Genomic DNA, 27290 nt, shown 5'->3' with positions numbered 1-27290 from the left:
GGCTGAGGGCCCAGGGAGACAAGAGGAAACAGTGGCCTTTGAGTGGCCGTGGGAAGGGGCCACTTCTGGGCTGAGCAGAGACAAGCAACAGGTGGGTTTGGCCAGGCAGCTGGAGGCAGAGCCCAGGCACACCGTTCTCAGAGCCCCAGGAGGGTCTGGGGACCCCTCAGACAGGGAACTGGAAAAGGACAGGGTGGGAGTATAGCTTGAGAAGAGCCTCGCCCAGTGCTCAGTGTGGGTGGAAGGCTAGGGAGCGGGAGCACTCTCAGTCTGCAGGGCATCTGCAGCTACATCCTGGAGGCTGGAGCCTCTGCCCAGAGGCCCGGGCAGACCACTGGTGCCAGTCCCCATGACCCGCCTAGGCCAGGGACCTAGCTCCACCCCGGTACAATATACCCACCTGTACTGAGCATGTCACTTCTTCCCCTGAGCCTCAACTTCCTCTTCTGGTAAATAAGAAGATCCCTCAGTTCAAGAGTACACAAGGACTGAGGAGCCAATGTAAAGCAAGGGCCAGCCCAAATCCATACCCTCCCTGGTGTGGAGAGGGGCCCTCTCTGGGGCATGTACCCGAGGCAGTGGGCTTGGGCATTTGGTTTTCTCTGCAGGAAGACAAGCTCCCAAGTGCTGAAGGAGAAACTTAGGGGGTACTTTTCCTTGGATGGGCCCAGAGGACATGGCTAGTCCAGTATTTAATGCCCCTTGGCCACCTGTAGGCCCTGGGGAGGAAAGAATGACGTCTTCACCCACCCACCTCACCCACTGTGAGAGTTCCAGTCTCGCCTCCTCCAACCTGGTCAGGAGGGGAAGCATTGTGCCAGAAGGTGGGGAGGATGCCAGCAGGTGCGAGGCCAGGCATCCAGGTGCTCAGGTCCATCAAGCTGTCCCCAAGAGAGGTCCCGGGGGCTCTAGGCTGTGTGAGGCCCTCTGGGGCATCAGCACCCTTGTTGGGAGTAGACTAGACCACACAGGCCCCAGGGCCCCGGGCCCTGTCACATCAAGCTCTTCAATCCCTGCCTGTAATCCCCACCTCACACCACACACAGGAACATGGTCTTGCATACAACACAGGGAATAGGCTTCTACTAACACAGAGCCCTCCTGGTAACCTGGGCAGTCTTCTCCCAAGACGTCTGGGCATCAGCAGGGGCAGATTCCAGAGCTGCAGGAGCCCTTAGACTGGCCTCAACATCGCTCTCGTTTACCAGATGAGCAACTGAGGCCAGACTACTCTGGCCTGGTCTGGCCATTCATTCATGCAGTCAACATATATTTATTGAGCATCGACTCTGTGCCAGGCCCAGGGGGGCTCAGAGACGAATCATACACAGACCTCGCCCATGAGGCGCTCACAGCCTGGCAGGGCAGTTGGTCACATCAAAGGACACTCACAATACAGTGTGGTCAGTGTGGTGTTAGAGGTAGCACAGGTGACCAAGGGAGCACAGAGGAGGGGCCCCTGGCCCGGCCGGGGGTGGCAGGGAGGGCTTCCTGGAGGAGGTGACGCCTGAAGAGGGTTTTAGGAAGTGAGCAAGAGTTAGGGTGTGTGGCAGAGGGAGTGGCCTATGCAAAGAGGTTCGGGGTAAGAGACGGCACATCTGGGCAGCAGCTGGGAGTTAGGCAGGGGCCAGTCCAGGAAGGGCGTGGAATTAGCAGTGGACAGGGAGCTCTGGGGGGGAGGGGGGAGGTGTGAAGCAGGTGGTGGTTGGCAGGGGGCCCACTGGGAGCCAGCGTGGAGGGTGCCCCCGAGGAAGGGGGCAGGGGAGCAGGGTGGGTGGCAGTGGGCTTGCAGAGGAGCGTGGGTGTGATGCCTTTGCCCGAGGAGTCCCATCCAGCCCAGGCCCGCTCAGCAGGGCGGCGGGGGTGCGGGCTGCCAGCCCCGGGGCAGCAGAGTACACAGCACAGGGTCCAGCGGCTTGAGCGTGGCCTGCTCCTGCAGCCCGTAACGCTGCCCGGGCACCAGCCGGAACTCGAGCCTCTGCAGCAGCTTGGCCATGACCACCTTCACCTCCATCTGTGTGCGGAAGTGAGGAAGGGCAGGAGGCACGGGGCGTGAATGTGCAGCAAACCCTGCAGCTGGCTGGCCCAGTCCCCAGCCCCCAGCCAGGGGTCCCAGAGCAGGGCTCTGAAATGCCTCCTGGCCCAGGACGAGACACCACCCCTGAAGTCAGCTCCGGGCAGAAGCCCCAGCCCTGGCCTCCTACCTGAGCAAACTGCTGCCCGATGCAGGAGCGCGGTCCCAGAGAGAAGGGGAAGTAGGTGAACCTCGGCCTGCAGGGAGAGAGGAGTCAGGAGGTGGCAGTCCTGTCACAGCTCCACCCCAGCGGTGACAAACCCATCCCTCGCTGATGCATGGCTGTGCACCAGGGCTGGGTTTTGCATACTGAAAACATCAACAGCTGGCTCCGTCAGGCTCTGCATCAGCATTTTCTCATGTTATCCTCCTCTGGAGCCTTCCAGAAGGAGCTGTTATTATCCCCAGTTCACAGAAGGAGGAACTAAGGAGCTCACGATCCTATGGCACTTCTGTGTTCAGCTGGTCACATGTCCAGTTCTGGGCAGAGTCTGGATGCAGGTGGCCTGTCCCTGGAGCCAGCCACCCCCCCCCCCCCGTACTTTCAGGCATTCACCCCCATAGCGAGCTGCCGACGGAGCCATCAGGATTCCCATTTCTCAGAGAGGACCGTCAAAGCAGGGGGAGTGCTGCGGTCCCTGGCCCGAGTCACAGGGCTTCCCAGTACAAGGGACGGGTTCTGAGCATGGGTGCAGAAACCAGTCTGAGCTGGCTTCAAGCCCCAGCTCTGCGGCTCCTGGCTGCAGGCCCTTGGACAAGTTACCTAACCTCTCTGAGCTGTGATTTTGTCTCCATTAAAGGGGGCGGAGTGCGGATCACAACTCCCTCACAGTGATCTGGAAGTCTATGTGGGCTCAGGGGTCAGAGCAGAGATCACTGGACATCCTTCTCCCACATGCACAGCTTGAAGAGAGACTTACTTGGGTGCTTTGGGGCTGAAGCGATCGGGGTTGAAAGTCAGTGGGTCCTCAAAGTACGTGTCCATACGCCCCATGACGTAGGTGCTGAACTGTGGGGCAGAGGATGCACTTGTCTCTGGTTCCAAAGATGAGCACCCTCACACCTCCCCGACCCGCTGCAGCCACCCAATGGAGTGACCAGGAGCAGAGGAGGCCCGCCCCCCACTCTACTCCACCCACCCATCTGGGCCAGTGTGGGACTCCACTGGCTCCTGGAAAGTGCCTAAGAGGAAGGAGGGGGACAGCCCAGTGTGCCAACAAGGGCATCTGGCTGCTGCATCATCCCATGCTTGGCCCCGTGCAGTGGGGGGACTACAACTATCCCTATTTTACAGATGAGAAAACTGAGGCTCAGAGAGAGGTTCATGACTTGCCTAAAGTCAGCTGGCAAGTAAGTGGCCAAACTGAGATTCAAACTCAGGTCTGCTTCGAGAGCATCTTTCTCAAGATCTCTGAGAGCTGTTATTTGGCACAAGGCTTGCGTCTGGGGTGGGGGGTGGGGTTGAAGAGGGGTGAGGCAGAGGAGCCCAGGGGCCCACTAGCCTTTCAATGCATGCCATGTCACCTCCCTACTGGGGTTAATGTTCCATGCCCCTGGCCTCCATGGGCCATACATGCCCCCCATAACTTGGACCCTGGGTCCCAACCTCTGCCTCATTACTCCTGCACAAAAGAGCTCCCTGAGCCCCCTCTGCCCCTGGTTCTCTGTGCTGAGAGTCCAGGGCATGCAGGGTGAAGGGAGGGCCTGGAACGAGGCTCTGAAAAGTGGGTGGGAGCATAAGGTGGAGAGGTGTCTGAGACCAGCGAAGGGCACCTACTGTGTGCTAGGGAATTTTGCCAGACACGTGACTACATTATTCTTCGACTCTTCTCAGTAAACTGTGACTCAGGGATCAGGCATCATCATCCCCATCTTACAAGGAGGGCACTGAGGCCCAGAGATGACCCAGCCTGCCAGAGCAGGGCTGGCATTGGAACCGGGGTCTGCCCACTCACGGCCCACACAGCTGTGCACCTGCCCAGCCAGGCGTGAGGGCATTCTAAAGCCCCGCCTCGGTCACTCAGACAGGTGGGACTGGTGCAGGGCTGTTAATAAGAAAAAAAGGGAGCAGATAAACAGAATAAAGAACACACTCTGACATAAGCTGGAGAGGGTGTAGCAGAGTCCTGGGAAGCCCAGGGGGGGCAGGATGGGGGAGGGGGCTGCCTAATAGATAGAACCAGAAGCATGTCGCTTTCCTTTGTAAATAAAAACGGGTCATGCCGTGGGCTGAACTGTGTCCCCCTAAAATTCTGATGTTAAAGTCCTAACCTCAGAATGTGACTGTATTCCAAGATAGTCTCCTTAAAGAGATAATCAAGTTATAATGAGGTCATTAGGGTGGACCCTACTCCAGTCTGGCTCGTGTCCTTAGAAGAAGAGGAGATTAGGACGGACACACACAGAAGAGGTCTTGGGAGGGCACGGCGGGAAGGTGGTGTCTGCAAACCAAGGAGAGAGGCCTCAGGAGAACCCAACCCTGCCAGCACCTCGAGCTTGGGTCCCCAGCCTCTAGAACCGTAAGAAAGTACATGTCCACTGCTAAGCGCCCCATCTGTGGTGCTTTGTTCTGACAGCCCCAGGAAACAAAACCAGATCCCTACCTTACACTATACGCAAAGTCAACTCCGGGTGGATACAAACTTAACTTGCAAAAGAAAAGTGTGAAATTGTTAGAAGACAATGTAAGGGACAATGCTGACCTCAGGATGGGGGCGGGGGGGGGGGTTCCCTAAGACAAGAGAAGGGACCACTGCAAACTTAAGAACTTCAGATCATTGAAAACACTTTAACAAAGAGAATCCACAAACCTAAAGACGACATTTGCAACCCACATACCTGACAAAGGATTAACATATGAATTTTTAAAGAAGTGCTGCAGAGCGATGAGACAGCCCAGAAGGAGAAAAGTAGCACAGGGCTGCGAGCCTCACTAGGAAGTAACCAGGAAAGTGCAAATCAAGACCACAGGGAAGTACCTTCCTTGCACTTGTTCGATTGCAAGAAATAAGAAGCTGGGCCATACTAGGTGTTGGGAGGATAAGGAACCCCGTTGGTGGGAGCCCGGGTTGGCACAGGTGCTCTGGAAGACATTTTGGTGCTAGTTTACCAAGCTGATCATTCAGTTTTCCCACACCCCAGCCCTCCCGCCCCCGTCTGCACCGTCCACCGGTCACGCGGGCAGGAACAGTGGCAGCAGCACTCAGGAGAGCAGGAAACGGGGCAACTCTCGGCTGCCCACTGACCCAGAATTGAGAACGGGGTGGTGGTCTCCACATAGCAGAATATGATACAGCAGTGAACCGAGGGCCTCCAGTCACAAAGCAATCCTGGTACATATCACCTCTGGGCATACACACACGCGCGCGTGTGTGCACATGCACATGTGCACACGCACACGCACACACGCATACACAAAAAGGCGAGACGATGGCAAGCACAGAATTCAGGACAGTGATTGCTTCTGGAGGGAAGCTGGACGGTGACACATTTCTAGTTTGGGGGTGGGTTTCCAGGAGTCACTGTGCATGAAGGGATGCCCGATGAGGGAATAAATGAATGTATGTGTAAACAAAGAAACAAGTAGGGGCGCCCGGGTGGCTCAGTCGGTTGAGAGTCTGAATCTTGATTTTGGCTCAGGTCATGATCTCAGGGTCGTGAGATCGAGCCCCGCTTGGGCTCTGTGCTCAGCATGGAGCCTGCTTAAGATTCTTCTCTCCCTCTGCCTCTGCCCCTCCCCACCCCTCTGCTCACACTCTCGTGCTCTCTCTCTAAAAAAAAAAAAAAGAGAGAAAGAAAGAAACAAGTAAAGGAGAGAAGGGAGGGAAAGTCACCCTCCGTGGGAGAAGGGGCTGTGGAGGGGAGACAGAAGGAATTGGACAGCCTGGGGTCAGCTGTGAAACTGGGCACATCTTGTATCTGCCCCCGGCCAGGTATGTGACCTCAGGAAAGTGACCTAACCTCTCTGAGCCTCAGTGTCCTCAGATGTAAACAGGGTGCCTCCTTTCCAGAATCATCCACTGTAACCTTACACCAGTGTGAAAGGGAAGAAAGACCTCACAGTGTCATAGTGCAACTTGAATGAGAAACCCCAGTGGTGACAACAGGGCTACGGACGTCCCGACCTCAGAGCTTGGTCACCCTGGGGGCAGGCAGGGAGGGCCCCCACACACCAGGAGCGGGGTGTTTCCGGGCACTCTGACCCCGTCAATCAAGGTCTCCTCCTCCAGCAGGCGAAAGGTGCCCCACGCCGGCGGGTACAGCCTCAGCGACTCTTTGAGAACCTACAGAAGCCACACGGGGAGACAAGGAGAGAAGTCAGGAGATCCCCCCGGAACGTGCCAGTGGTGTGCCCCAGACCCAACTTTGCTCCCACATCCAGGACCAGGTCCCAGACCCCCGCCAAGTTAGCCTCATCTTCTTGTCCAACCCCTCCTGTCACAGAAGGAGAAACTGAGGCCCAAAATAAGGGGGTTGTGCAGAACCACCATGATGGAGCCCGGACCAGGACCCAGGCCTCCCTCTGAACCAGGGCACCACCTTCCCAGAGGAGCCCTCCCCCAGCTCAAGCCAGGCCTCCTGCTGTGCTTTGTCGGGGACGGGAGGGGGCCGCTGAGTCTGGCCCCTGGTGGCCAGCTTGAGGCTCCTGGAAGTGCCCGGCCTCCCCCGGAAATGCAAACAGCGCCATTGGCCATTCGATCAAGGATCAAGGGCTGCTGGTCCGGGGAGTTGTGTTTTTTTTTTTTTTTTTAATATCCTGGGACATTCTCACGTGCAGTGAAGTTAGAGAACACCCGTACGAAAGAGTTCAGGGGGGCGGCAGGCCTGGCTTGACGAACCACCCACAAGCGCCCAGAAGCTTCTCTCCCGCCCCCACACCTGGGACAGGTACTGCAGTCTCCCCAGGTCGTCACAGTCCAGGTGCCTCTTAGAACCGATGACCTCGTCCACCTCCGCCTGCAGCCTGTCGGGGCAGACAAAGACAAGCTCGTCCCCAAGGACAGGTCGCCCCCTACTAGTTTTAGGAAGGAGGGATGGAGGGGAGCGTGGAGAGCCGCCTGGGGCACCCCATCGGTCGCACGCACGCACGCACGGCCCGCCGCATTGTTGAAGACATCCAGGAACCCACGTCGCAACCGAGATGCCCGAGCGGTTGGCAATTATGTTCCGGGGCCTTACAATATTCCCCCTCCGGGCTTGCTGCTTGGAACCGGCTGCAGAAAATAACTGCACCACCGGACAAGCTCTCTGCGCCGAGCAGCCTGGCTCACAGCAGCCCACAGCGGGAAACAACGAGCAGCGCAGGGAGGCCGGCTGAGTAAGCCTTAAGACGGGCACCGTAGAAGAATATGCAGCACCGAAAGTGGATTTGGAGCACGTCACACCCACGAGGAACGTCACACCAAGCGTTAGCAAGGCTGTGGAGCAAGCGGAACCCTTGTGCATTGTCCGTGGGAATGGAACCTGGTGCGGGTGTATATGGAAAATGGGATGGTGGTGCCTCAAAACATGAAATGTAGAATTACCAGATGCTCCAGCAATTCCACTCTGGGTGTGTGCGCCCCCACATTGAAAGTAGGGTCCCGTAGATACCTGTACACCCAAGTTCATAGCAGCATTATTCACAGTAGCCGAAGGCCAGAAGCAACCCCGGTGTCCATCACCACATGAATAGATTAACAAAATGTGGTCTCTCCATGGGGCGCTTGGGTGGCTCAGTGGTCTAAGCATCTGCCTTCGGCTCAGGTCTTGATCCTGGGGTCCTGGGATCGAGCCCCATGTCAGGCTCCCTGCTCAGTGAGCAGTCTGCTTCTCCCTCTCTCTCTGCCTCTCCCCCTGCTCCTTCACTCTCTCTCATTCACTCTCACTCTCAAATAAATAAATAAAATCTTAAAAAAAAATGTGGCCTAACCATACGATGGAATATTATTCAGTCTTAAAAAGGAGGGAAGTCTTGACACCTGCTAAAACATGGATGGAACTTAAAGACATTATACTAAGTGAGATAAGCCAGACAAAAAGGTCAATTACTGTGTGATTCCTATATGAGGTCCCTAGAAGAGTTAAATTCATAAAGACAGAGAGTAGAATGGGGGCTCTGAGGGGGGCCCAGGGGCTGAGGCGGTTGGGAAGCTAGTGTTTACTGGGGACGATGTCCGTTGCAATGATGAGAAAGTTCTGGAAATGGTGGTGGTGGTTGCACAGCCATGGGAATGTGCTTAATGCCACTGAACTATGCCCTTAAAAATGGTTAAAATGGCAAATTTTAGGGGCACCTGGGTGGCTCAGTTGTTAAGCATCTGCCTTTGGCTCAGGTCACGATCCCAGGGTCCTGGGATCGAGCCCCGCATCGGGCTCCCTGCTCCACGGGAAGCCTCTTTCTCCCTCTCCCACTCCCCCTGCTTGTGTGCCCTCTCTCGCTGTGTCTCTCTCTGTCAAATAAATAAAATCTTAAAAAAAAAAAAAAGGCAAATTTTATGCATGTATGTGTGTGTGTATATATCCACAATATAAAAAAGTGGATTTGGAAGAAGAGTTTACAATAAATAATGTGGGGCAATGTGATAAAACACACGGTGAAATTCAGTAGTTAATCGTGAACTGCCTCGAGGGGTGGGGCACCGTGGGTGGAATTATTATTATTATTAATTACTATTATTATTATAACTTTTCTGCCTTTTCCAAATTTTTATAAAGAGCATATTAGTATTATAGATGTATTTAAAACCCCAACCAACCATCTTATACTCGCAAGCGATCATTCATGTCTGCCTGTGGATGCTGCTGATTAACAACTGTAATCAAGGCTTTCCCCGCCTCTGGGGCTCCCGCCCCCACGCCCGTCGGGGTTTTCAGAGTGCTTTCACATTGGCGCAGTCAGTCTGTGCAATGGTCATCGAGGCAACCTGTTTGTATTTAAGGAAACCAATGGCCCAGCTCAAACGCCGTCTCCTGGGTACCCTCCTTTGTCTCACCGGCTGAGGATAAGCCCTTCCTCAATGCTGAGTTGGAGTTCTGTTCAGTTCTCAGTGCCAGCCCCTGGCCAGGCACTGAGCACAGCGTGGGGAGGGAAAGAGCCATGGTCCCTGCTTTTTTGGAGCTTCTAGTTTCATGACTGAAATAGACTCAAAGCAAACCAGCCCTGGAGAAAAAGGCATTCATGAGCTGGGAAGAGCCTAGGAGGGGAAAACACAGAATAGCTACTTTAGGAGTGTGAGAAGGCTTCTGCAGGGCTGGACAAGGAGTTCTCCAAGAGAAAAGCAGGGAGAGGAGCTTCCAGAACAGGGACTGGCATGTGCAAAGGCCCTGGGGTGAAGAGAAGCAGGACACACTGGAGGAGGCTCAGCCGTGGGAGGCGCAAGACATCAGACAATCCCTTCACCAGCTTCAAGGGGAGCCACTACCCCCCCACCAAGTCTCCCCATTCTGTACCTTGCCAAGATCTCAGGCTGGCGGGACAGTTCCATCACCGTGAATGCCAAATGATTGGCAGAGGTCTCATGGCCTGCGGGAAAGGAGAGCAGCAGTTCTACATGGGGCTACCAGGCTGCTGCTGGTCTGGCCCAGCTGCCTCCGAGACCCTGAGCCCATGGTGGCAGTTCAGGTCCTCACTTCTGCCCCCTGCAACTGAGCTGGGTGTCCAGATAGGAAGGAGATAGGCTGCCCACCCACAGATCCCCTGTGCCAGCCAATGTAGTCCAATAAATGGCATTTGTCCCCATGCATCTGGTTTTTACACCCTAAAAGCTCCTTCTGGGGTGTCTGGGTGGCTTAGTTGATTAAGCCTTCAGCTTGGGTCATGATCCTAGGGTCCTGGGATCAAGCCCCAAGCTGGGCTCCCTGCTCAGTGGGGAGTCTGCTTCTTCCTGTCCCTCTGCTGCTCCCCCTGCTTGTGCTCTCTCTCTCAAATAAAGAAGTAAAATCTTAAAAAAAAAAAATTTGATGAGCAAAGGAATGAAGTTTCCTGGCACGTCTTTTTGTGCTGGTCTAATGAAGGTCTCCTCATAAATGCTGAGGGGGTGGGGCCTTGAGTTCACATGGCCAAGCTCTCCTGAGCCCAAAAAGGCAGTTTCACACCCCCTCACAGTAGCCAGCTCCAACACCAGGTCAGCGGCCACCAAGAAGACCTCCCGGACCTCCCTGAGCAGAGGGAGGCCTTCTGCTCCCCTATCCCAGCCCCTCACTTCTGCAGCAGAACTCCGTGCAGACAACCCGAAAAATCGCCCAGAGTCAGGTCTGAGGGGATGCCTGGTTCCCACCATTTCTGCAAAGCCTTGAGCCCTTGGCCACCCCTGGAGCTACAAACCAGCAATGAAGAAGGTGACGAAGTTGTCCAGCAGGATCTCATCGTCCTGGGCCCCCTCTTCAGCTGAAAGACAAAGAGGGTCTCAGGGCCCAGCAGCAGACGCCTGCTACACTCATACCCCTTGTTCCCTTGCCCCGCCGCCCAGCAATGAAGCAAACGCCCTTCTCCCCGGAAGCCAGATAGAGACACCCAGAGTCAAGTGTGATCAGCCACCATGACAGGGGGCACCCCTGCCGCCCGGCCCTCCCAAGGCCCACGTGGGAGCCCTCGAACCTTTGAGGATCTGTGTGAGGATGTCGGCAGGGACGTCCTCCCCCCTCTTCAGGGCCTCCCGGCGGCACTGGACCCAGTCCTTGCCAACCTGGCGCAGAAAGCGGATGCTCTCCCGGATCTCTCGGACCTGCTTCCACTTCCCTGGCATAAACTGAATAAGAACTCCCACTCAGGATGCCAACTGAGCACGCAGTCAACCTCTCCCTCTCCCCCAGCTCTGAAACGACTTTAGAAACCCACAGCAGCACAGGCAAGCTGGGAGGTGGGAAGACTGCAAGAAAATTCTAGAAATATCTAGAAAAGATAAAGCAGCCAAGGAGATTTGACCAACATGGCAGGCTGAGCCCAAGCATTGGCTTCCCTTTCCTGTACCAAATCCCTAGATATGATGGGAAAGGTGCCTAGAAAATTAGAAGGGATCCCTGAAGGATGGAGGTGGCTAGGACTGCAAGGAAGGAGGAAACCACAGCCGGAGGGGAGGGAGGTAGAATCAACTGCAGAAAAGATGGGGTGGCATCAGGGGATCCCAAGCTCAGAGGCTGAAGTCCCACGGAACAGGAAGAGGCCCTGGGCATCTGAGGATCAACTCAAGTACCACCTCTCTCCCTTCTTCCTCCTTCATGCCTGGAACAAGGAGGTGATAGCTGGAGCTGCAGCAGCGATCTTATAACAATGAGGTGATATGCTGGAGACAGCAGAACAGAAAGACAAAAAATTCCAGGAACATCTGACATTGTGGCCCTAGCACAGCCCTCCTAGATTGCCAGCTTCAGGATGATTTTACATGAGAGGAAGATTAACTCCTAATTTACTTAAACCACTTTGATTTTGATTCTCTACGTTAGGTGATGTATGCAAATCCTAACTGATTCAGAAGTCACTTCAGTCATAACCAGAGCTCAAAACCCATTCTGAAAAAAGGTCACTGGAGGAGGTGCTCCAGCAAATTAGGACAACGCCAGCTCTGGGCACCGGAGGGGTGGGGGGGCAGTACCTTCGCCAGAGTGTTGCGCGATGCAGTAATCCCCTCCAGGATGAGTTTCACCTTCCGGGACAGAGGCTTCTGGGCACCCAGCAGCATGCCTGTCTCCATCCCAAAAGCTGCCTGGGGGAGAGAGAAGGGCGAGGTCTTCCCTGGGGGAATGGGAAGACTTGAAGACCCAGGGCAGAACCTGGCGCTGCTCAGCTAGAGACCCAGGCCCTGGGCTAAGGGTTTACATGCATTGTGTCATCGACTCCTTACAATGACCCATGACAATTCCAACCTCGTGGGATATGGTGAGGACTACGTAGCACATAGTAGCGACTCCACAAACCTTGGCTTCCTTCCTTGACAAGATGCATTTCCCCAGAAATGCAGCCTTCCTTGGTGTCCCTTCTATACCCAGCCTCCCGCTGAATTACTGGGTGACAATGACCCTTCACTGTGTCTGCACTCCAGCCGCCTGAACTGCCCTTGCCCAGGCGTGGGGGTTATTGCACCACTGCTCAGCCTGCCAGGGTGCAGAGCCAAGCCAGACCCAGGGCAGGTGCTGAGGGGAGGTAGGTTTTGGGCTGGGAGGCAAGGAGACCTGAGATCCAGTCCAGCTTCTGCCACTGACCAGACACAGGCCAGTCCCCACACCTCTCACGGTCCATTCCCAGAGAATGAGTTAGTAGCTGTCATCTCGTACAAGTTTCTGTTGAATATTCAAGGAGATATGAAGTTCCCCATGCAGAGAAGGGGTTGATGTGTGGAGGACGAGGAGGCAGGTGGAGGAACGCAAGGAAAGGGAAGAGGGAGAGAAGAGCAGCCCTCTGACCCATGTCAGACCCCGCTCCCATGGCCCACCAGCCTCCCATCACCTTGGCCAGGATGTCCATGGTGGTGCAGGTCAGCATATCCTGCATGGACACCGGGGTCTGCCCATCTGCCTTGGCCTCCAGAATCTCCACCAGCTGCTCGGCTTTCTCGTTGAATGTTTCCATCAAGCTGACCAAGGAGCTGGGGAAACAGCATCCGTTGAAAGAGCCAAGAAATTGGAAAAAATTCAAATGTCTATCAACTGATGAATGGATAAGCAAAATGTGGTAGGTCTAATACAATGGAATTTCATTTGATAATTAAAAAAGGAAATTCTGAAACATGCTTTGGCATGGATGAACCTCAAAAACCTTATGCTAAGTGAAAGAAGCCAGGCACAAAAAGAAATGTTGTATGATTCCATTTATAAGAAATGTCTGGAATACGAAAATCCATAGAGACAGAAAGTAGATTAGTGGTTGCCAGGTGCTGAGGCCACTGAGGGGAAACAGGGAGTGTCTGCTTTTTGGGGTGATGAAAGTATTCTAAAATGGATTGTGGTGATAGTTGTACAATCTTGTGAATATACTAAAACCCATTCAATTGTAAGTGATGAATTGTATGGTATGGAAACCATGCCTCAATAAAAGTTATTTAAAACATAAAATGTAACCAAAAGTGAAAACTATAATAAGGAAAATGAAAAGCCCAGAGGAGGAGTGATGAGGGGAGACCCCCACCCCCATTCATCACTGTCATTCAGCCCTTGATGTTCAGCCCCGTGTCCCTGGCAGCCTGCCTTGCTGTCTCTGACTACTAATGCCCTCACCTCTCACCCTTCAGCTGGGGTGAGGCCCCCTCCCGTGAAACTCAGCCCCCTTCCCAAGGCCTGCCATCTTGGATACACTCACCTGCGGCTGAAGGCCAGGTCCATGACCCTGCGCTGTTTATGCCAGCGCTCATAGTCACATTCGGACACCAAGCCTTGGCCAAACAGTCTGTGGGAGACAAATGTCTGATGTGAGCAACAGGGAGGGAAGGGGGACTGATGGTTTGATGGGGACAGGGCCACCTTTTGGGATGGTGGAAATGTTCTGGAACTACACAGTGGTGATGGTTATACCATATTGTGAATGGACAAAATGTCACTGAACTGTAACTCCAACATGGTTAAAATGATGACTTTTGTGAATTTTACCATGATAAAAAATAAATAAGAAATGGGGTGATCATGTCCCCCACCCTTGCAACCCCTCCCCCTCCCCCTGCTATCCAGAGGGGAAAGAGGAGAAGGAAGGTGACAATGACAATAGCAGTGGCCACCATTTATGGGGCACCTGTTGCGTGCCTGATAGCCTGGGCCCGGGCCTTCATGCTATGCTCAATGCCCCGGGCCCCGCAGCCCTCTGCCTGCTGCCAGAGGCTTTCCCGGCCTCTACCCCAGCCCCTCCTCATGCCTTACCTCTCACCAAACACAGTCTGGATTGCGTGGTACATCTTGGAGTCCTTGTTGTACTTGGTGGACATCAGGAACTTCTAAACATCCCCAAAAAGCCAACATGAGCTCGTGCACCCGTGAGAGGCTGCAAAGGACTCAGCAGTTTTCTGGACTCTTGTGAAACAATGCCCCGACAGTCACCATTAACTGAGCCCCAGCTGTGGCGTGAGTACTTCACCCAGCACAATCTCACCTAACCCTCCAGAAGCCCTGTCTTCAAGCAACAGCATCTTGTTTGGGGATGAGGAAAGCAGGGCACAGAGGGGCACAGTGATATCCTGTGGCCACACAGCTGGAGTGGTGCAGTGGGGGATCCTCACTTCAATGCCCATGCACGGACCTTACAGCACACCCACCACCTTCCAAAGCAGCAAGAACGAGGAAAGGCAGGTGCTGCTCTGAAAGCAGAGTGGGGAAGAGGAGAAGCCCAGAGGGAGGGCTTCTGGGACAGAGGAGAGACACTCGGCACAGATTCAGTATTGTTAGTGCCAACCCAGGCATGGAAGTCAAGGAAGGCTTCCTGGAGGAAGGATCAACTTGCCTCACCGCAAGCTGGATGGTAGCAATAATAACATTAGCTGACAGCTCTTGAGCCAGTATAGCCAAGGGGTTAACAGCTCAGCTGTGGAGTCAGCTGGCTTGATCCAGGCTCAGCATCTTCGCTCCACCACTTGCTAACTTTATGACCACAGGCAAGTTACTCATCTCCTCTGCCTTCAGCTTCCTCATCTCACATGATGGGGATAAGAACAGTGCCTGCCTGGGAAGGTTGCTGTGAAGAGTAAATTTGTTCTATGTGAAGAGTCTGAGAACACTGAGACACAGCAGGTGCTCCGTGAATGTCAGGTGCACATCCGCATCCTATAGCTCACTTAGAGCCCAGTCAGCCCTAAGCTGGGGGTGCTATTTTTATGCTCATCTTATATATGATGAAGAAACTGAGATTTAAAATGCCCGAGGTCACACACACAGTGAATGGTGGACATAGGATTTGAATCCAGGCAATTTGCCATGGGACAGAGGAAAGGGAGGGCTGTGATCCAGGCAGGAGAAGCCCAGGCCACATGTTGCCTTCAGGCAGAGTGAGAAGTGGAGAGGGGCAGCAAGGGGGCTGGATCCCAGAGGTCTGCCTTATAGTACAGTGAGCTTTACCCTGTGGGCACTGGGAAGCAGCAAGATGATATCTCTACTGTACATTAATCCAGGGGCTGCTGGGATCTGGGAACTGAGCCTGGGGCTCTAATATCAATTTTTCAGCTGAAACCCCCAAAATGGCTGACTTTGGATCATGAGCCATATCCTAAGAACCCACCCCCACCCACTGTCATTTATAAATCAACTTCCGTTACTACCCACTACCTGTCCCTATGACAATAAAGGCCCACCTCCCAGGTCCCTCTCAAACATCCCTAAATAGTCCAAGGTCTGTGCCAACCCTCCCAACCTAATCCCAGGAGTACCCACACTGAGGCACAACAGCCTCAACATAGGCTCCAATCAGGTGTCCCCATAGTTGGGGGTCCCCATGCCTGCTGTCCCTGGGAGTGGGGATCCTTTGAAGGCCCAGTGACCTAGGTTCTGGGGACATGAGGGGTGCATGGGGCACCCTCAGCACCTTCGCTGCCTTCTCTGGTTGTCCACACTGACAGCACTCCTCTGCGCATTAAGGGATAACTGCTGGGGACTTGCCCTCTTGCCATAAGCAATAAAAAAAAAAAAAAAAGGCAAAATGCATGAAATGTCTGTTTTCAGACACTAGACAACAGGAAGTGCTGGACTGTGAATCCTAAGAGAAGGAAAAGAAAAAAAAAGATGTGAGCCCTACGACCTAAGATTACTCCAGCTTTTTACAATTTCAGGATAAAGGCACTAGAAGATAAAACTCAAGTATATCCCAGCAGGCTTTCCAAGTTGATGAGACAGAAATCAGAGTCCAGACAGGCCAGAGGAGGCTAGAATTTGTAAGGCAGAGAACCTGAGGGGAGGGAGCTATGCATTGAAAGAGCTCCTGTGCAGAAATCTGCATAGGGATCCCCTACATCTTTGGATGAATACCAACCTGTGCATGTGTACAGTGAACACAAGACTGAGTTAAAAACTTCTAGGAAAAGGAGAATCACTGAGTAACTATAGGCTGAACAATTCTCAGAGCTTATGCAGGCCAAGAACTGTTCAAATTCCCACTGGCCCGAGTTAAACCTCAAACATAAGGGCTTTATGTGGTCCCCAGAAGAGTCACTCCTTAGTACTGGGGCTAAACTAGCTCTAGAGTAAAAGTTGACCCAAGACCAACCCTATAAAAGCCTTAAAGCAAACCTGGAAAGGCTCAAACTGATCCACAGGCAACTTTACCGTCTTCCAGAATGAATTCCAGCACCCTTTAAAGGAATGAAACAAAAGTGAGCACTCAACAATGTACAACTCACAATGCCCAGGGTCCAACATGCAATCACTAGACATGCCAAAGAGCAGAAAAATCTACCTATAACCAGGCCCAGAAATAACAGAGAGGATGGAGTTTGCAGACAGGAACTTTAACACATTTATTACAAATATTGCAAATATGCTCAAGGAACCCACGTATCCAAGAAGTTCAAAGACTCCTACAGAGCATTAACAAAAAGAAAAGTACACCAAGGCAGATCATAATCAAATTTCTGACACCAGTGATAAAGAGAAAATCTTGAAAGTAGACAGAGATGAAGTAGTATATTATTTGAAGATAGACTGATATAAGGTAAAGATTATACTATAAATCCTAGGACAACCACTAAGAGAGAAAGAAAGAGAGCCAATAAGCAAATGGTGGAGATAAAATGGAATACTAAAACATACTCCATCCAAAAGAAGGCAAGAAAGGAGGAGAGGGGGACAAACAACAGATAGGACAGAGAACAAAGAACAGTGAGATTTAAACCTCATCATATCAATAATTACATTAAATATAAATAACCTAAGTCCTTCAATTAAAAGGCAGAGATTGTCAGACTGTAAAACAGCAACACCCAACTATATGTTATCTATACAAAACCCACTTTAAATATAAAAACCCAAATGGGTTAAAAGTAAAAGGATGGCAAAAGATATACCATTCAACACTAAGCAGAAGACAGCTGGAGTGGCTACATTAATACTAGACAAAATGTCCTTTAAGAAATGGAATATTACCAAGGATAAAGGCGGACATTTCTAAAGATAAAGGGGTCAATTCATCACAAAGACATATCAATCCTAAGTGTGTGCATGCCTAATAATAGAACTTCAAAATATATGAATCAAAATTGATAGAAACAAAAGCAGAAATAGAAAAACCCATGATTGGGGTGCCTGGGTGGCTCAGTCATTAAGCGTCTGCCTTCAGCTCAGGTCATGATCCCAGGGTCCTGGAATCAAGTCCCGCATCGGGCTCCCTGCTCGGCGGGAGCCCTGTTTCTCCCTCTCCCACTCCCCCTGCTTGTGTTCCCTCTCTTGCTCTCTCTCTCTCTGTCAAATAAATAAATAAATAAAATCTCTAAAAAAAAAAAAAGAAAGAAAAACCCATGACTGTGGTCAAAGTTTGACATTCCTCTCCAAGTAATTGCTAGAACAACTATACAGAAAATTAGATGAGGACTTAGAAGATTTGGCTAACACTATCAACCAACTCTTAACTGACATTTCTAAAACATTCCATTCAACAATCACCGAATATACATTCTTTTTAAGTGCTCATAAACATTCACCAAGATAGACCATATGGTAGGTCATAAAACAAGCTTCAATTTGTTTAGGTGGATTGAAATCAGGAAGAGTATTTTCTCTGACCTCACGGAATTAAACTAGAAATCAATAATAAAAGATATTTGGAAATACCATAATATTTAGAAATTGAATAACATACATGTAAATAATCCATGAATCAAAGAGGAAATCACAAGGGAAGTTAGAAACTGTTTTGAACCAAATGAAAATAAAAACCAAACGTACATATTGAAATGTATGTTACATCTGTGCTATATATGAGATATATGGAGATATACGGAGATATCTGGAGATATATGAGATATATGGAGACATATGGCTGTAAGTGCTTATATTAGAAAAGAAGCAAGTATAAAATCAAGTCTCTAAACTCCCACCTTAAAAAATTTGCACAAGAACAAATTAAATCCAAAGTGAGTAGAGAAGGAAATAATAAAGAGCAGAAATCAAGAAAATAGAAAATGGACAAACAATGGAGAAATCCATAAAACCAAAAGCTGGTTCTTTGAAAAGATACATAAAATTGATGAACATTTTGCTAGCCTGACTAAGAAAATAAGAGAAAACCTAAATTACTGTTTGCAGGAATGAAAGAAGGGATATCATCACAGAGCCAGTAGACATGAAAAAGTTAATCAATAAATATTACAGACAACTCTATACCAATAATTTTAACAATTAGACAAAATGGACAAATGCCTTGAAAGACATGAATTACCAAACCCAAGAAAAAAAGAAAGTTGGAATGGTCATAAATCAATTAAAGAAAGTGAGTAATTAAAACAAAACAAAAAGCACTTCCTTCAAAAAAAATGCCAGGCTCAGATGGCTTCACTGGTGAGTCCCACCAAACATTCAAGGAAGAAATAACACTACCCCATACAAACTCCCTCAGAAAACAGAGGAGAGGGGATCTTTCCTGACTCATCCTACAAGGTCTATTAAACTGATCCCCACACCAGACAAAGGCGTTATAAGAAAATAATAAATATAGAAACAAAAATTCTTAGCAGAAGATGAGCAAATTGTATCATGACCAGGAATGCAAGGTTGGTTTTAACACTTGAATATTATCAACCAATGCAATTCATCATATTAACATATATGGCTCAACTTTTCTCATTGAGCATCATGAAGTTCTTCATATATGGTTTTTGGTAGCATGCTTTAAAAATCTTAAACTGTGTCTATATTTGAAATTAAATTTAAAAAATTATTTTTAGCATCTTCTTAGAGACACCTGGTTGTTCAGCCTTTTCCCCTGATAGGGACCCTAAGTTGCATTTTCTCCTTCTCACGCCAAGAATCACCCTGCACGTCTGCTGAGTTCCCACTGTGAGAACGGAAGCACCATCATTCATTGAGCAATTGCTGTGTGCCAGGCTAGGTGGTTCACACATGTTATTTCAGCTTCATGCTGACAACCATCTGTCACAGAGGCATCATCCCTATTTTACAGATGAGGAAACAGAGGCCCAGAGTGATGGCAGAGCCACCAGACTTGAGCCCTGTTCAGCCAACTCCAAGGTAAATGATTGGATGGCCATTCTTAGTACCCACATGGCAGGTGCCATCCTGTACCTAGTATGGACTGATCGGAGCTCCCTGTCTGTTTCCTCATCTCTGACATGGGGGCTGATGAGAGTCTCTACCCCTGTGCGGATTAAATGGGTTAATAATCGTGAAGTACATAAAGAAATGCATGTTTAAGTATCTTTTGCCCCTTTGTTTGTAAATAAATATTTGTTTATATAAATATTTGTGAGATAAACCAATTGATCTTTATTCTCATGATAGCCCGGGGACAGAGGGGTTATGATCCCACCTTGAAGATGAAGGAACCAAGGCTGAGAGGTGAGTGAGCTAAATGTGTGTGCGCCGCCTGGGCCACACTCCCAAATGGTGGGTGGTCAGAGAGAAAGATGCCATTCGTTTCTGGATCCTTGGGAAACCAGCCCAAATGCTGGTGCCTCCGGGACATTTCTCCTACAGTCCCTTTGGCTGAGTTTCATGCCCCCAACTAGAGAAGGGAAAGTCCCTCCCCTTGGAATCCACTCTGCTTCCTACCTTGACCGATTCAGGGCTCGTGACAATGACAGAGGTTTTGTGGAAGACGTTGACCCGCACGACGGGGCCATACTTCTTAGCCCTGGAAACCAAAATGACCCAAAAGGAGGCTGTCAGCTTCGGGAGACGTGAATATCACCATCACCACCTGGCAGGAGGATCAGGGTGTCCCACCCCAGGACTCAATGCTGAGTCACACCCCCCACTGGGTCTCAGTTTCCACATCCATGAAATACGGTTGCTACACTCCTTTTCTGGGAATCAAGCCAGATGGTGTCTTTGAAAATGCTTTGGCAAGTGTAAAACACCGCATACACTGACTGCTAACCGAGTCACACCCCACACCCAGCTTACAGATGAAGACACTGAGGGTCAGAGTTTCTGATGGCTAGTCTCAGGTCACACAGCTGGAGAAAGGCAGAACTTGGCTCTGAGCCAGTCTCTTCTGCCTCTCCACTCAGAGGAGGAACTTTGGGGGTGGCAGTGACCTGGCCGGGGAGGGGGGAGTGTATGTGCTGGCCTGGGACGTGGAGGGGGGGTGCCCTATGAGGGACCTGGGCTGGAGTAAGGGCAACAAATGACAACTAGGACCCACCAATCCAAAAACACATCTTGGAGCACGCGGCCACAAACCTCATCCTTTTTCCAAAAGTAGGGGAGGTGTCCTAGAAGGAAACTAGAAGAAACGGGAAACATTTAAGATCACCAGAAGTCACCATTAAAGAGCGCCCCCTTCCCCACAGGACCCCGTGAGGTTGGCGTTATTAAGCCCACTTTGCAGATGGGAAGACTGAGGCACGAGTAGGTATGGCGCTGGCTCAGGGGCACCCCGCGGTAAGAAAGCAGGCAGGACGCAAAGCCAGGTCTGGCCAGCTCCAGAAGTCTCCATAGAGGGGAGATGGAGAAGGATGAGACCATTTCCCTGGTGCAGAGGCTGGGGGCTGGCACATGGAAGGTGAACAATAATATTGTGTGCAATTACCTTGGAACATCCACTGAACGCTGGCTACATCCTGGGCACCATTCTACGCCTCATTCCATCTGACCTCCCCCACCGCCTGGAGGTAGGTATGTTGTTAACCTGTCTTATAGGTGGGGCAGCAGAGGCCAGAGAGATGGTCATCTGCCCACCACTGCACGGCTGGGACCAGGTCACCCCAAAGTCCTTCTCACGAGGGGATTGTTTTGTGATGCTAAGTCTGTGTAAGTTAAGTGTGTGTAAGTGTGTGTGTGTAAGTCTGGTGTGATCATCAGAATGTGAACAAGTCTGTCTGGCGTCACGTTGTGGCACCTTTTAAGGTATGTCCTATCCCCTGCATGACTTATTTCAGACAAGCTCACTGACTACACCATCTAGAATGGGTGACAAAACTGCCTGTGGGGTTTTCTGGGTCAGAGAACTCCAGGAGGGAGATAGCAACTAAACAAATAGGTAAGTAAATATTAAGTCGGAGAGCGATGGGAGAAAAAGCAGAGGGGTAGGTAATCAGAGGTGGGGATAGGAGGGGGGTTGCCATTTTCTAGAGGCAGGTCAGGAAATGTCCCTCTAAGAAGGTAACATGTGAGCTGCCATAAGTGAAGGACTTGGCTGCCCAGGTACCTGGGGGAAGAGCATTCCCGGCAAAGGGAATAGCAGGTGCAAAGGTCCCGAGGTAGGAATGTGCTTGGTAAGTTCAAGGAACAGGGAGCAGGCGTTGAGGCCGGAGTAGAGTGTTTGAGGGAGATGTGGTACAGGATAGGTTCCCCGAGGTAGGGGGCAGATCACCAATAGCCTTGTGGACTATTGTCAAAACTTTTGCTTTGACCCTGAAATGGGGGACACTGGAGGGTTTTGAGCAGAGCAGAGACAGGGTCTGATGGGTTTTCAATGGCTTGCTCTCACAGCTGCTGTGCTGAGAGTAAATGGGATGGGTGGGGGGCAGGAATGGAGGCAGGGGCACCAGTGAGGGGCTGTGAAAGGGGATAAGGCTCAGACCGGTGCAGTCAAGGAGCCCGGTTTCTAGTGTACATTGTAGGAGGAGCCAAGCGGACTTGCTGTGTGTGTCGGTGTGAGAGTGGTGTCGAGGCTGACTCAAGTCTCCTGGGCTGCGTGTTGGAAGGATGAATGGGGCTGCCATTTACTAAGGTGAGGAGGACTGAGCAGACCCCATCGTGCCCACCTCTGCCCACCTCTGCCCTTGTCCATGCAGGCAGTATTTGAGGGGCAGCAGGGAGGCTCTGGCTGGGGTTCCTGGCTCTCCCTGCAGGAAGGGTGGGCCAGAAGTTCCAGCTCAACACCCCCAGAGCAGCCTCCACCAATGACCCTGCGCCCTCCACCTGGGGGGGGGGTCAGCTCTCGGAGCTCCCTGGGAGGTTGCACCTCAGTTGTTCCCAGAGGTAACTTGCTTTATTGGCTTTCTGACCTCCTCTCTCTATCCAATCCCCAACTCCCCCCAGGGATCACCCCCCATAAACCACTTATATTTCCATTCTTGTCTCAGGATCAGCCTCTGCGGACCGACCTGAGACAAGTGGATTGATTTAGGAATTTGGCTTTGAACCTGTCAGGCTTGCAGAGGAAAGCTACTAAGGGAAGCAGGGGAGTACACACTTGAAGCCAGGCTAGAGATGTGAATGTGACAGTCCTCAGCAGAGAGGCAGTACTCACAGACCACAAGGGGTGAGTGTAGACAGAGAAGAGACCCAAGGACTGAGCCAGGAGGTCAGGCAGCAAAAGGACCACCAGCCAGGGACACTGAGCAGGAGAGGCTGGGGAGGCGGGAGGTGAGCAGCGAGGAGTGGAGTGGGACGCCTGCAGAGAGAGCAGGACAGGGGAGGGACAGGCACTCCCCCAGGCTGCCCTGGGGCCAGGCAAGACCGCGACTGAAGCGCTCTGGTGCGTGGGGCTGCAGGGAGGTCAGTGGGACCTTGGCCAAAGCAGGGTGGGTGGACAGGTGGGTGCCAGAGCCCGATGGGGTGGTGGGCCCAAGAGAGGAGGGGAAGGAGGAATGGGGGCCCAAAGATAGGCAGGCTTCTCGGGGGGTGCTGAGGGGGTGCAGAGCCAGGGGGCGGCAGTTGGAGGGAATGGGAAGGGAAGAGACGGGTGTTTTTTGTTTTTTGTTTTTTTTACAATGTGTTATATAAAAATGGGAATGATGCAGGAGACAAGGAAAACTGATGGCAGAGGAGGGGGGCGCACTGCTGGGGCCAGAGCTGCTGAACTAAGGGGACGGCTCTCCTTGGCCGCAAGCATTGCGGTCCCAGTGCAGGGAAGGGGGCAGCTGTGGCCCTACAGCCCTGGAAGGAAGTTCTCCCAGGTTGTTCCATTTACTCTGGGAAGTAGGAGGCAAGAATAAAGGCTGAGAGTGGGGATGGAGGGGGAGGTGGCAGGGACTGAAGAGAAGCAAGAACACTTGGGGAGTAGGCGGGCAAACGCAAGAGGAAGTGCAGGGTGGCCGCCGGGCAGCCGAAGCCCACTCGGGGTGAGCGGCCTTGAACTTACACTGCTCCACCTGCAGAAAGATGGACCGTGGACATCACACATGACTGGCTGTATTTCCAGAATAATCTAGTATCCGTGGTGACTCCCCATTGCCGCACGTTTTGGGAGAATGTTCCGTTTTGAATCACCTGAGTGAGAACACAGTCTAGACCCTCCTCACCCTCCCAGGCCTGTCTGAGAGCCCCCACCATAAACACTGGGGCCCGCTACTATTTGGGGAAGAACGTGAGTGACACTTCAAGAAAGCCCAGGGGACAGAGTGGCGCGCGATCCCCACGGCCAGGCAGGAAAGGGAACTAAAACCCATTCCTTCCAGTTCCTGCAGGGGGCGCTGGGGAGGCAAAGGCAGAGCGGGAAGACCAGGTGTCGGAAGTGAACAGGTAAGGGATGGTAGAATTCCCAGACCGTAGACTACTGGGACTGGGCTGGGGGGCTGACAGAAGCAAGCCCCTGTTGGTAGACTGGATATGGCGGAGCAGCCCAGGGAGAGAGAGGAGGGTGAAAATCCCCCTCCCCTGCCCGGTCCGTAGCACGAGCCGTTTCCTATAACACTGTGGTTGGCACAGTGGCAATCCAAGGTTTCTTGAGGGCAGAGAAAGTCTTGGATGGTAAAGAAGGAGAGGTCATCTGGAGAGCCCACTGTGAGCAGCCACAGGGAGGAAGGGAGCCCACACGACGGCTGAGGTGTGGGTCGCTGCCAGGAGTGAGGGTAAGGGGTCATGACTGTGCCTCGTGCCAGTGGAATGGGGTGGTGAGTGCTCAGCTGGGTACCCAAAGTCCTTTGGATGCGCCACCCAACGGACCCAGCAAGGGGTCGCCACCATCGCCAGGAGCCAATAGGCAATTTGTTGAACAGACCCCACCTCGGGCAACCTGGCAAGTAGGAATGGGAGGAGGGAGCCCGGGCCACCCAGGAGCCCACTTGAGAAACTTATTCCAAAATAAATAAAAACTGGAAGAGAGAGACTTTTTTGTTGTCAAGTTTACATTCATCCCACGCTACCAGGAGAGTGGGGGCTGATGAGGAAGCTGAGAGCAGTGAGAGAAAAATGAAGAAACCACAAGTGTTTGTGTGGGATCCAAACGTGGGGTCTGAGTTTTCAGCTGCTACATGGATGGTTGCAGTAGGATGTTGTTTGTGGGGAACTCCAGGAGGACATCCTGGAGGAGAGGGGATCCTGGTGACTCCTGATGAATAAGGAGGAGGATGGGTGGGGGCAGGGGGAGCACAGCAGCTGCCCCTTGTAAGGCAGAGGGATCCTTGCCTGAAAGTTAGCAAAGCCTGGAAGCACCAAGGGGCAAATGTTACTACTAGAGATTCGGTATGTACACTTCTTTGCCAACCATGGTGTTGCCAATCATGGTTTGAGGATCCAGGCTTTGAATACCAAAGCATCTGATCTGTGCTAGAAGAGGTTCCAGAACTTTCATTTAGTGCAGTTTTATATGTGACCACCAAACAACTGTTAATCCCAAATCTTTCTGCATATGCATCGTTCAGTTCACCTCCTTAGAATAAAGAGCCCAACTATAATTATATTTAATTATATAATTAAGTATTATATAATTAACCTCCTCCCACTCCTCCACCCACCCACACGCACCTGTAGGTCACACGTAGATTCTGCAGTGTAGGATTTGGGGGAGAATGCAGGCATAAAAGGAAAGAAATACAGACACATACTACTACATGATGAACCTGGAAAACATGATGCTCAGTGAAAGAAGCCAGCCACAAAAGGGCACATATTGTATGATTCCATTTATATGTAATGTGCAAAACAGACAAATCTAGAGACAGAAAACAGATTAGTCATTGCCTAGGGCTGGGGGTGAGGGGTGAGGAGTAGGGGGAGATGAGGAGTGACAACTAATGGGTACTGGGTTTCTATTTGGAGTGATGGAAATGTTCTGGAACCAGCAGTTAAGATTGAACAACTCTGTCACTATACTAAAAAGCACTGATTGTACACTTTAAAAGGGTAAATTTTATGGCATAATTTTATTTTTAAAATGCAACTTAAAAAAAAGAGATGGGCGAGGGGCAGAAAGGGGCTTGATTTAAGGTCTGCCTTCTCAAGACAAAGAGACTAGACCAGGTCTGCAGTGCTTGAAGCACGTGGGTTTACAAGAAGACCAAGTCATGATGAGACCCAGCAGAATGAGCACAAAGCTCATTCAACCCCAAGCTGTTGATGGCTGATTTGAAAAGTTGGAAGGGTGACAGTGTACCTAACAGAGCTGGTAGGCGATTTCCACCATCCACTTTGAATCACTGTTTATCGAGTGTCTACTATGCACGTACCAGCTGCACGTGCCAGATGTCAGGGACCTAGCAGTGAACAAGACAGACACAGGCCTATGGGAAAGACAGACACTTAACAAGAGGTTGCACAAATAATTACCCAACTCTTACAATGACATAGAGTTTACAAAATGAACATGATATATTCGGGCATGGAAGCAGGTGGGACCTCCCTGAGGAGTTAGCATTGAATCCAAGCCTGGAAGGTGAGGGGAAGAACCATCTAGGTGGCGTGGAAGACAGGGCTGCTAAGCATGGGAAAAGGAAGACCCCAAGGTGGGCGAGGGCACCTGGGAAGACAGGGAGCCAGCAGGGAGAACAATCGCCTCCCTGCGTCAACAGCCACAGAGATCTTTCCCAAATCCACCAAACAGGGATTCAGGCTTCCAATGCCAGGTCATCTGGCTTGGGCTGGAGGTGGGCACCTTCCAGAATGTTCATGTCCTGAGATTTTAAAAAGTGTGTCTAATACCATTGTTTATTCATTCATTCAACAAATATTTATTGAGCATCTGTAATGTGCCAGGTGCTGGGGATACACGAGCGAACACACAGCATCCCTGCCCTCCCGGGGCTCACATTCTAAAGGGGGGAGACAGAGACAGTCAACAGGTGAACAGACAGTCAACAAGTGAACAGAAGGTAACTTCAGGGGTGATGGCCCCTTAGGAGTTGGGGGCTATGTGGGCTTTACAGAGGGTAGATGGGGAACAGCAAGACCCTGGAGCTGCAGGAGGGGGGTTGCAGAAAGACGGGGCACAGCAGTGAGCAAGCAAGGGGGGGGGATGAGAACAGTACAAAGTGGATTCTGAGAGCTCAGCAGGGGCCTTGCTGGCCACAGAGTGGACTCAATCTAGAATTAGATTTCCTTCTAAAGTGACGGGAAGCTTTTAGAGCAGAGAAATGACACATTTGATTTAGCTTCAGAAAGGTAAGCTTCTGGTGTGTGGGGAGGTAAGTTGGGTGGGGGTGGGGGGCAAGGATGGAATGGAAGTACTAAGGAGAAGACAAAAAGGATATACCAGGACAGAAATACAAAGGGGAATGTGACCAAAGTAGAGTGTGTTGTAATCCAGGTTGAGTGACCCCGTTCCAAGTCTCAAAGTTAAGAGTGCCCACTTTAGAGCCAAGGCTGACCCGGGCTTAAATCTAGGCTTACCAACTGTGTGACCTTGGGCAGGTGACTTTGCCTCTGCGCGCCTCAGTCTCCTCGTCTGAACGATGGGGTAACAATAGCGCCTACCTAACAGGGTTGTCGCTGCCATCACGTTTGTGGGGCCCAGCAGAGCGCGGTGGGCGCCGAGCAGCTGCTGCGGCTGTGAGTAATTTGTTACTAAGAATAGTTAGCGCCCCTCTCCCGGCCGCCCTCTCCAAGCGGCCACGCGCAATGGCGAGGCTGGACCCCCGGCCCCGACGCCGGCTTGGACGCGGTCCCCCGGCCCCCCATTCGAGCGCCCCATCCAGGCCCCCGCCCCCACCCCCCGCTCACCTGGGCCGCGGCGGCCCGGGGATGTGCTCGTAGCGGCTGCGAGCGCGGTGCACGAAGGTGCAGCAGAGGCCGAAGGCGACCAGGACGGCGCTGCCGAGCAGCAGCAGCCCGGGGCTCATGGCTCCCGGGCAGGCTAGGTAGGCCAGGGTCGGGGCCGGGCACCGAGGGGGCGGGAGGCCGCGAGCCGACTCAGCTGTCAGCGCCGCGCGCCGCCTCGGCCCCAGGCCCGGCGCGACCCAGCACCGCCCACTCCCGCCCGGCTCCGCCCCCGCCG

The 27290-nt window shown here is 51.9% G+C and overlaps 1 protein-coding gene across 1 annotated transcript; it reads right to left on the bottom strand.

Annotated features, from left to right (window-relative positions):
• Positions 1 to 1251: 1251 nt before the first annotated feature.
• LOC116633287 (cholesterol 24-hydroxylase) lies at positions 1252 to 27290 on the bottom strand. Its single transcript, XM_032405909.1, has 15 exons — positions 27017 to 27290; positions 20337 to 20417; positions 19742 to 19823; positions 13898 to 13971; positions 13347 to 13433; positions 12498 to 12636; positions 11647 to 11757; positions 10653 to 10803; positions 10380 to 10442; positions 9506 to 9578; positions 6953 to 7037; positions 6247 to 6357; positions 2995 to 3083; positions 2205 to 2271; positions 1252 to 2014 (listed from the first exon to the last, which is right to left on the bottom strand). Exons 1-15 carry the CDS (start codon positions 27133 to 27135, stop codon positions 1847 to 1849), a joined length of 1500 nt encoding a protein of 499 aa, XP_032261800.1. The 5' UTR covers positions 27136 to 27290; the 3' UTR covers positions 1252 to 1846.

Source organism: Phoca vitulina, unplaced genomic scaffold (assembly GCF_004348235.1).
Source record: "Phoca vitulina isolate PV1807 unplaced genomic scaffold, GSC_HSeal_1.0 scaffold7, whole genome shotgun sequence".
In the NCBI taxonomy this organism is placed as follows: Eukaryota; Metazoa; Chordata; class Mammalia; order Carnivora; family Phocidae; genus Phoca; species Phoca vitulina.
Note: the sequence above shows the minus strand (reverse complement) of the source record. Positions and strands in the feature narration are given on the sequence as shown.

Bases quoted from the DNA above. Each gene is read 5' to 3' on its own strand.
- LOC116633287 (XM_032405909.1), bottom strand. From the start codon at position 27,135: ATGAGCCCCGGGCTGCTGCTGCTCGGCAGCGCCGTCCTGGTCGCCTTC. The intron at 20,418-27,016 runs GTGAGCGGGGGG...CGTTTCTTCTAG, and splicing joins CCCGGGCCGCCGCGGCCCAG to TTTCCTTCTAGGACACCTCC. The intron at 9,579-10,379 runs GTTTGTAGCTCC...CCTTTCCCGCAG, and splicing joins CGTCACCTTCTTCATTGCTG to GCCATGAGACCTCTGCCAAT.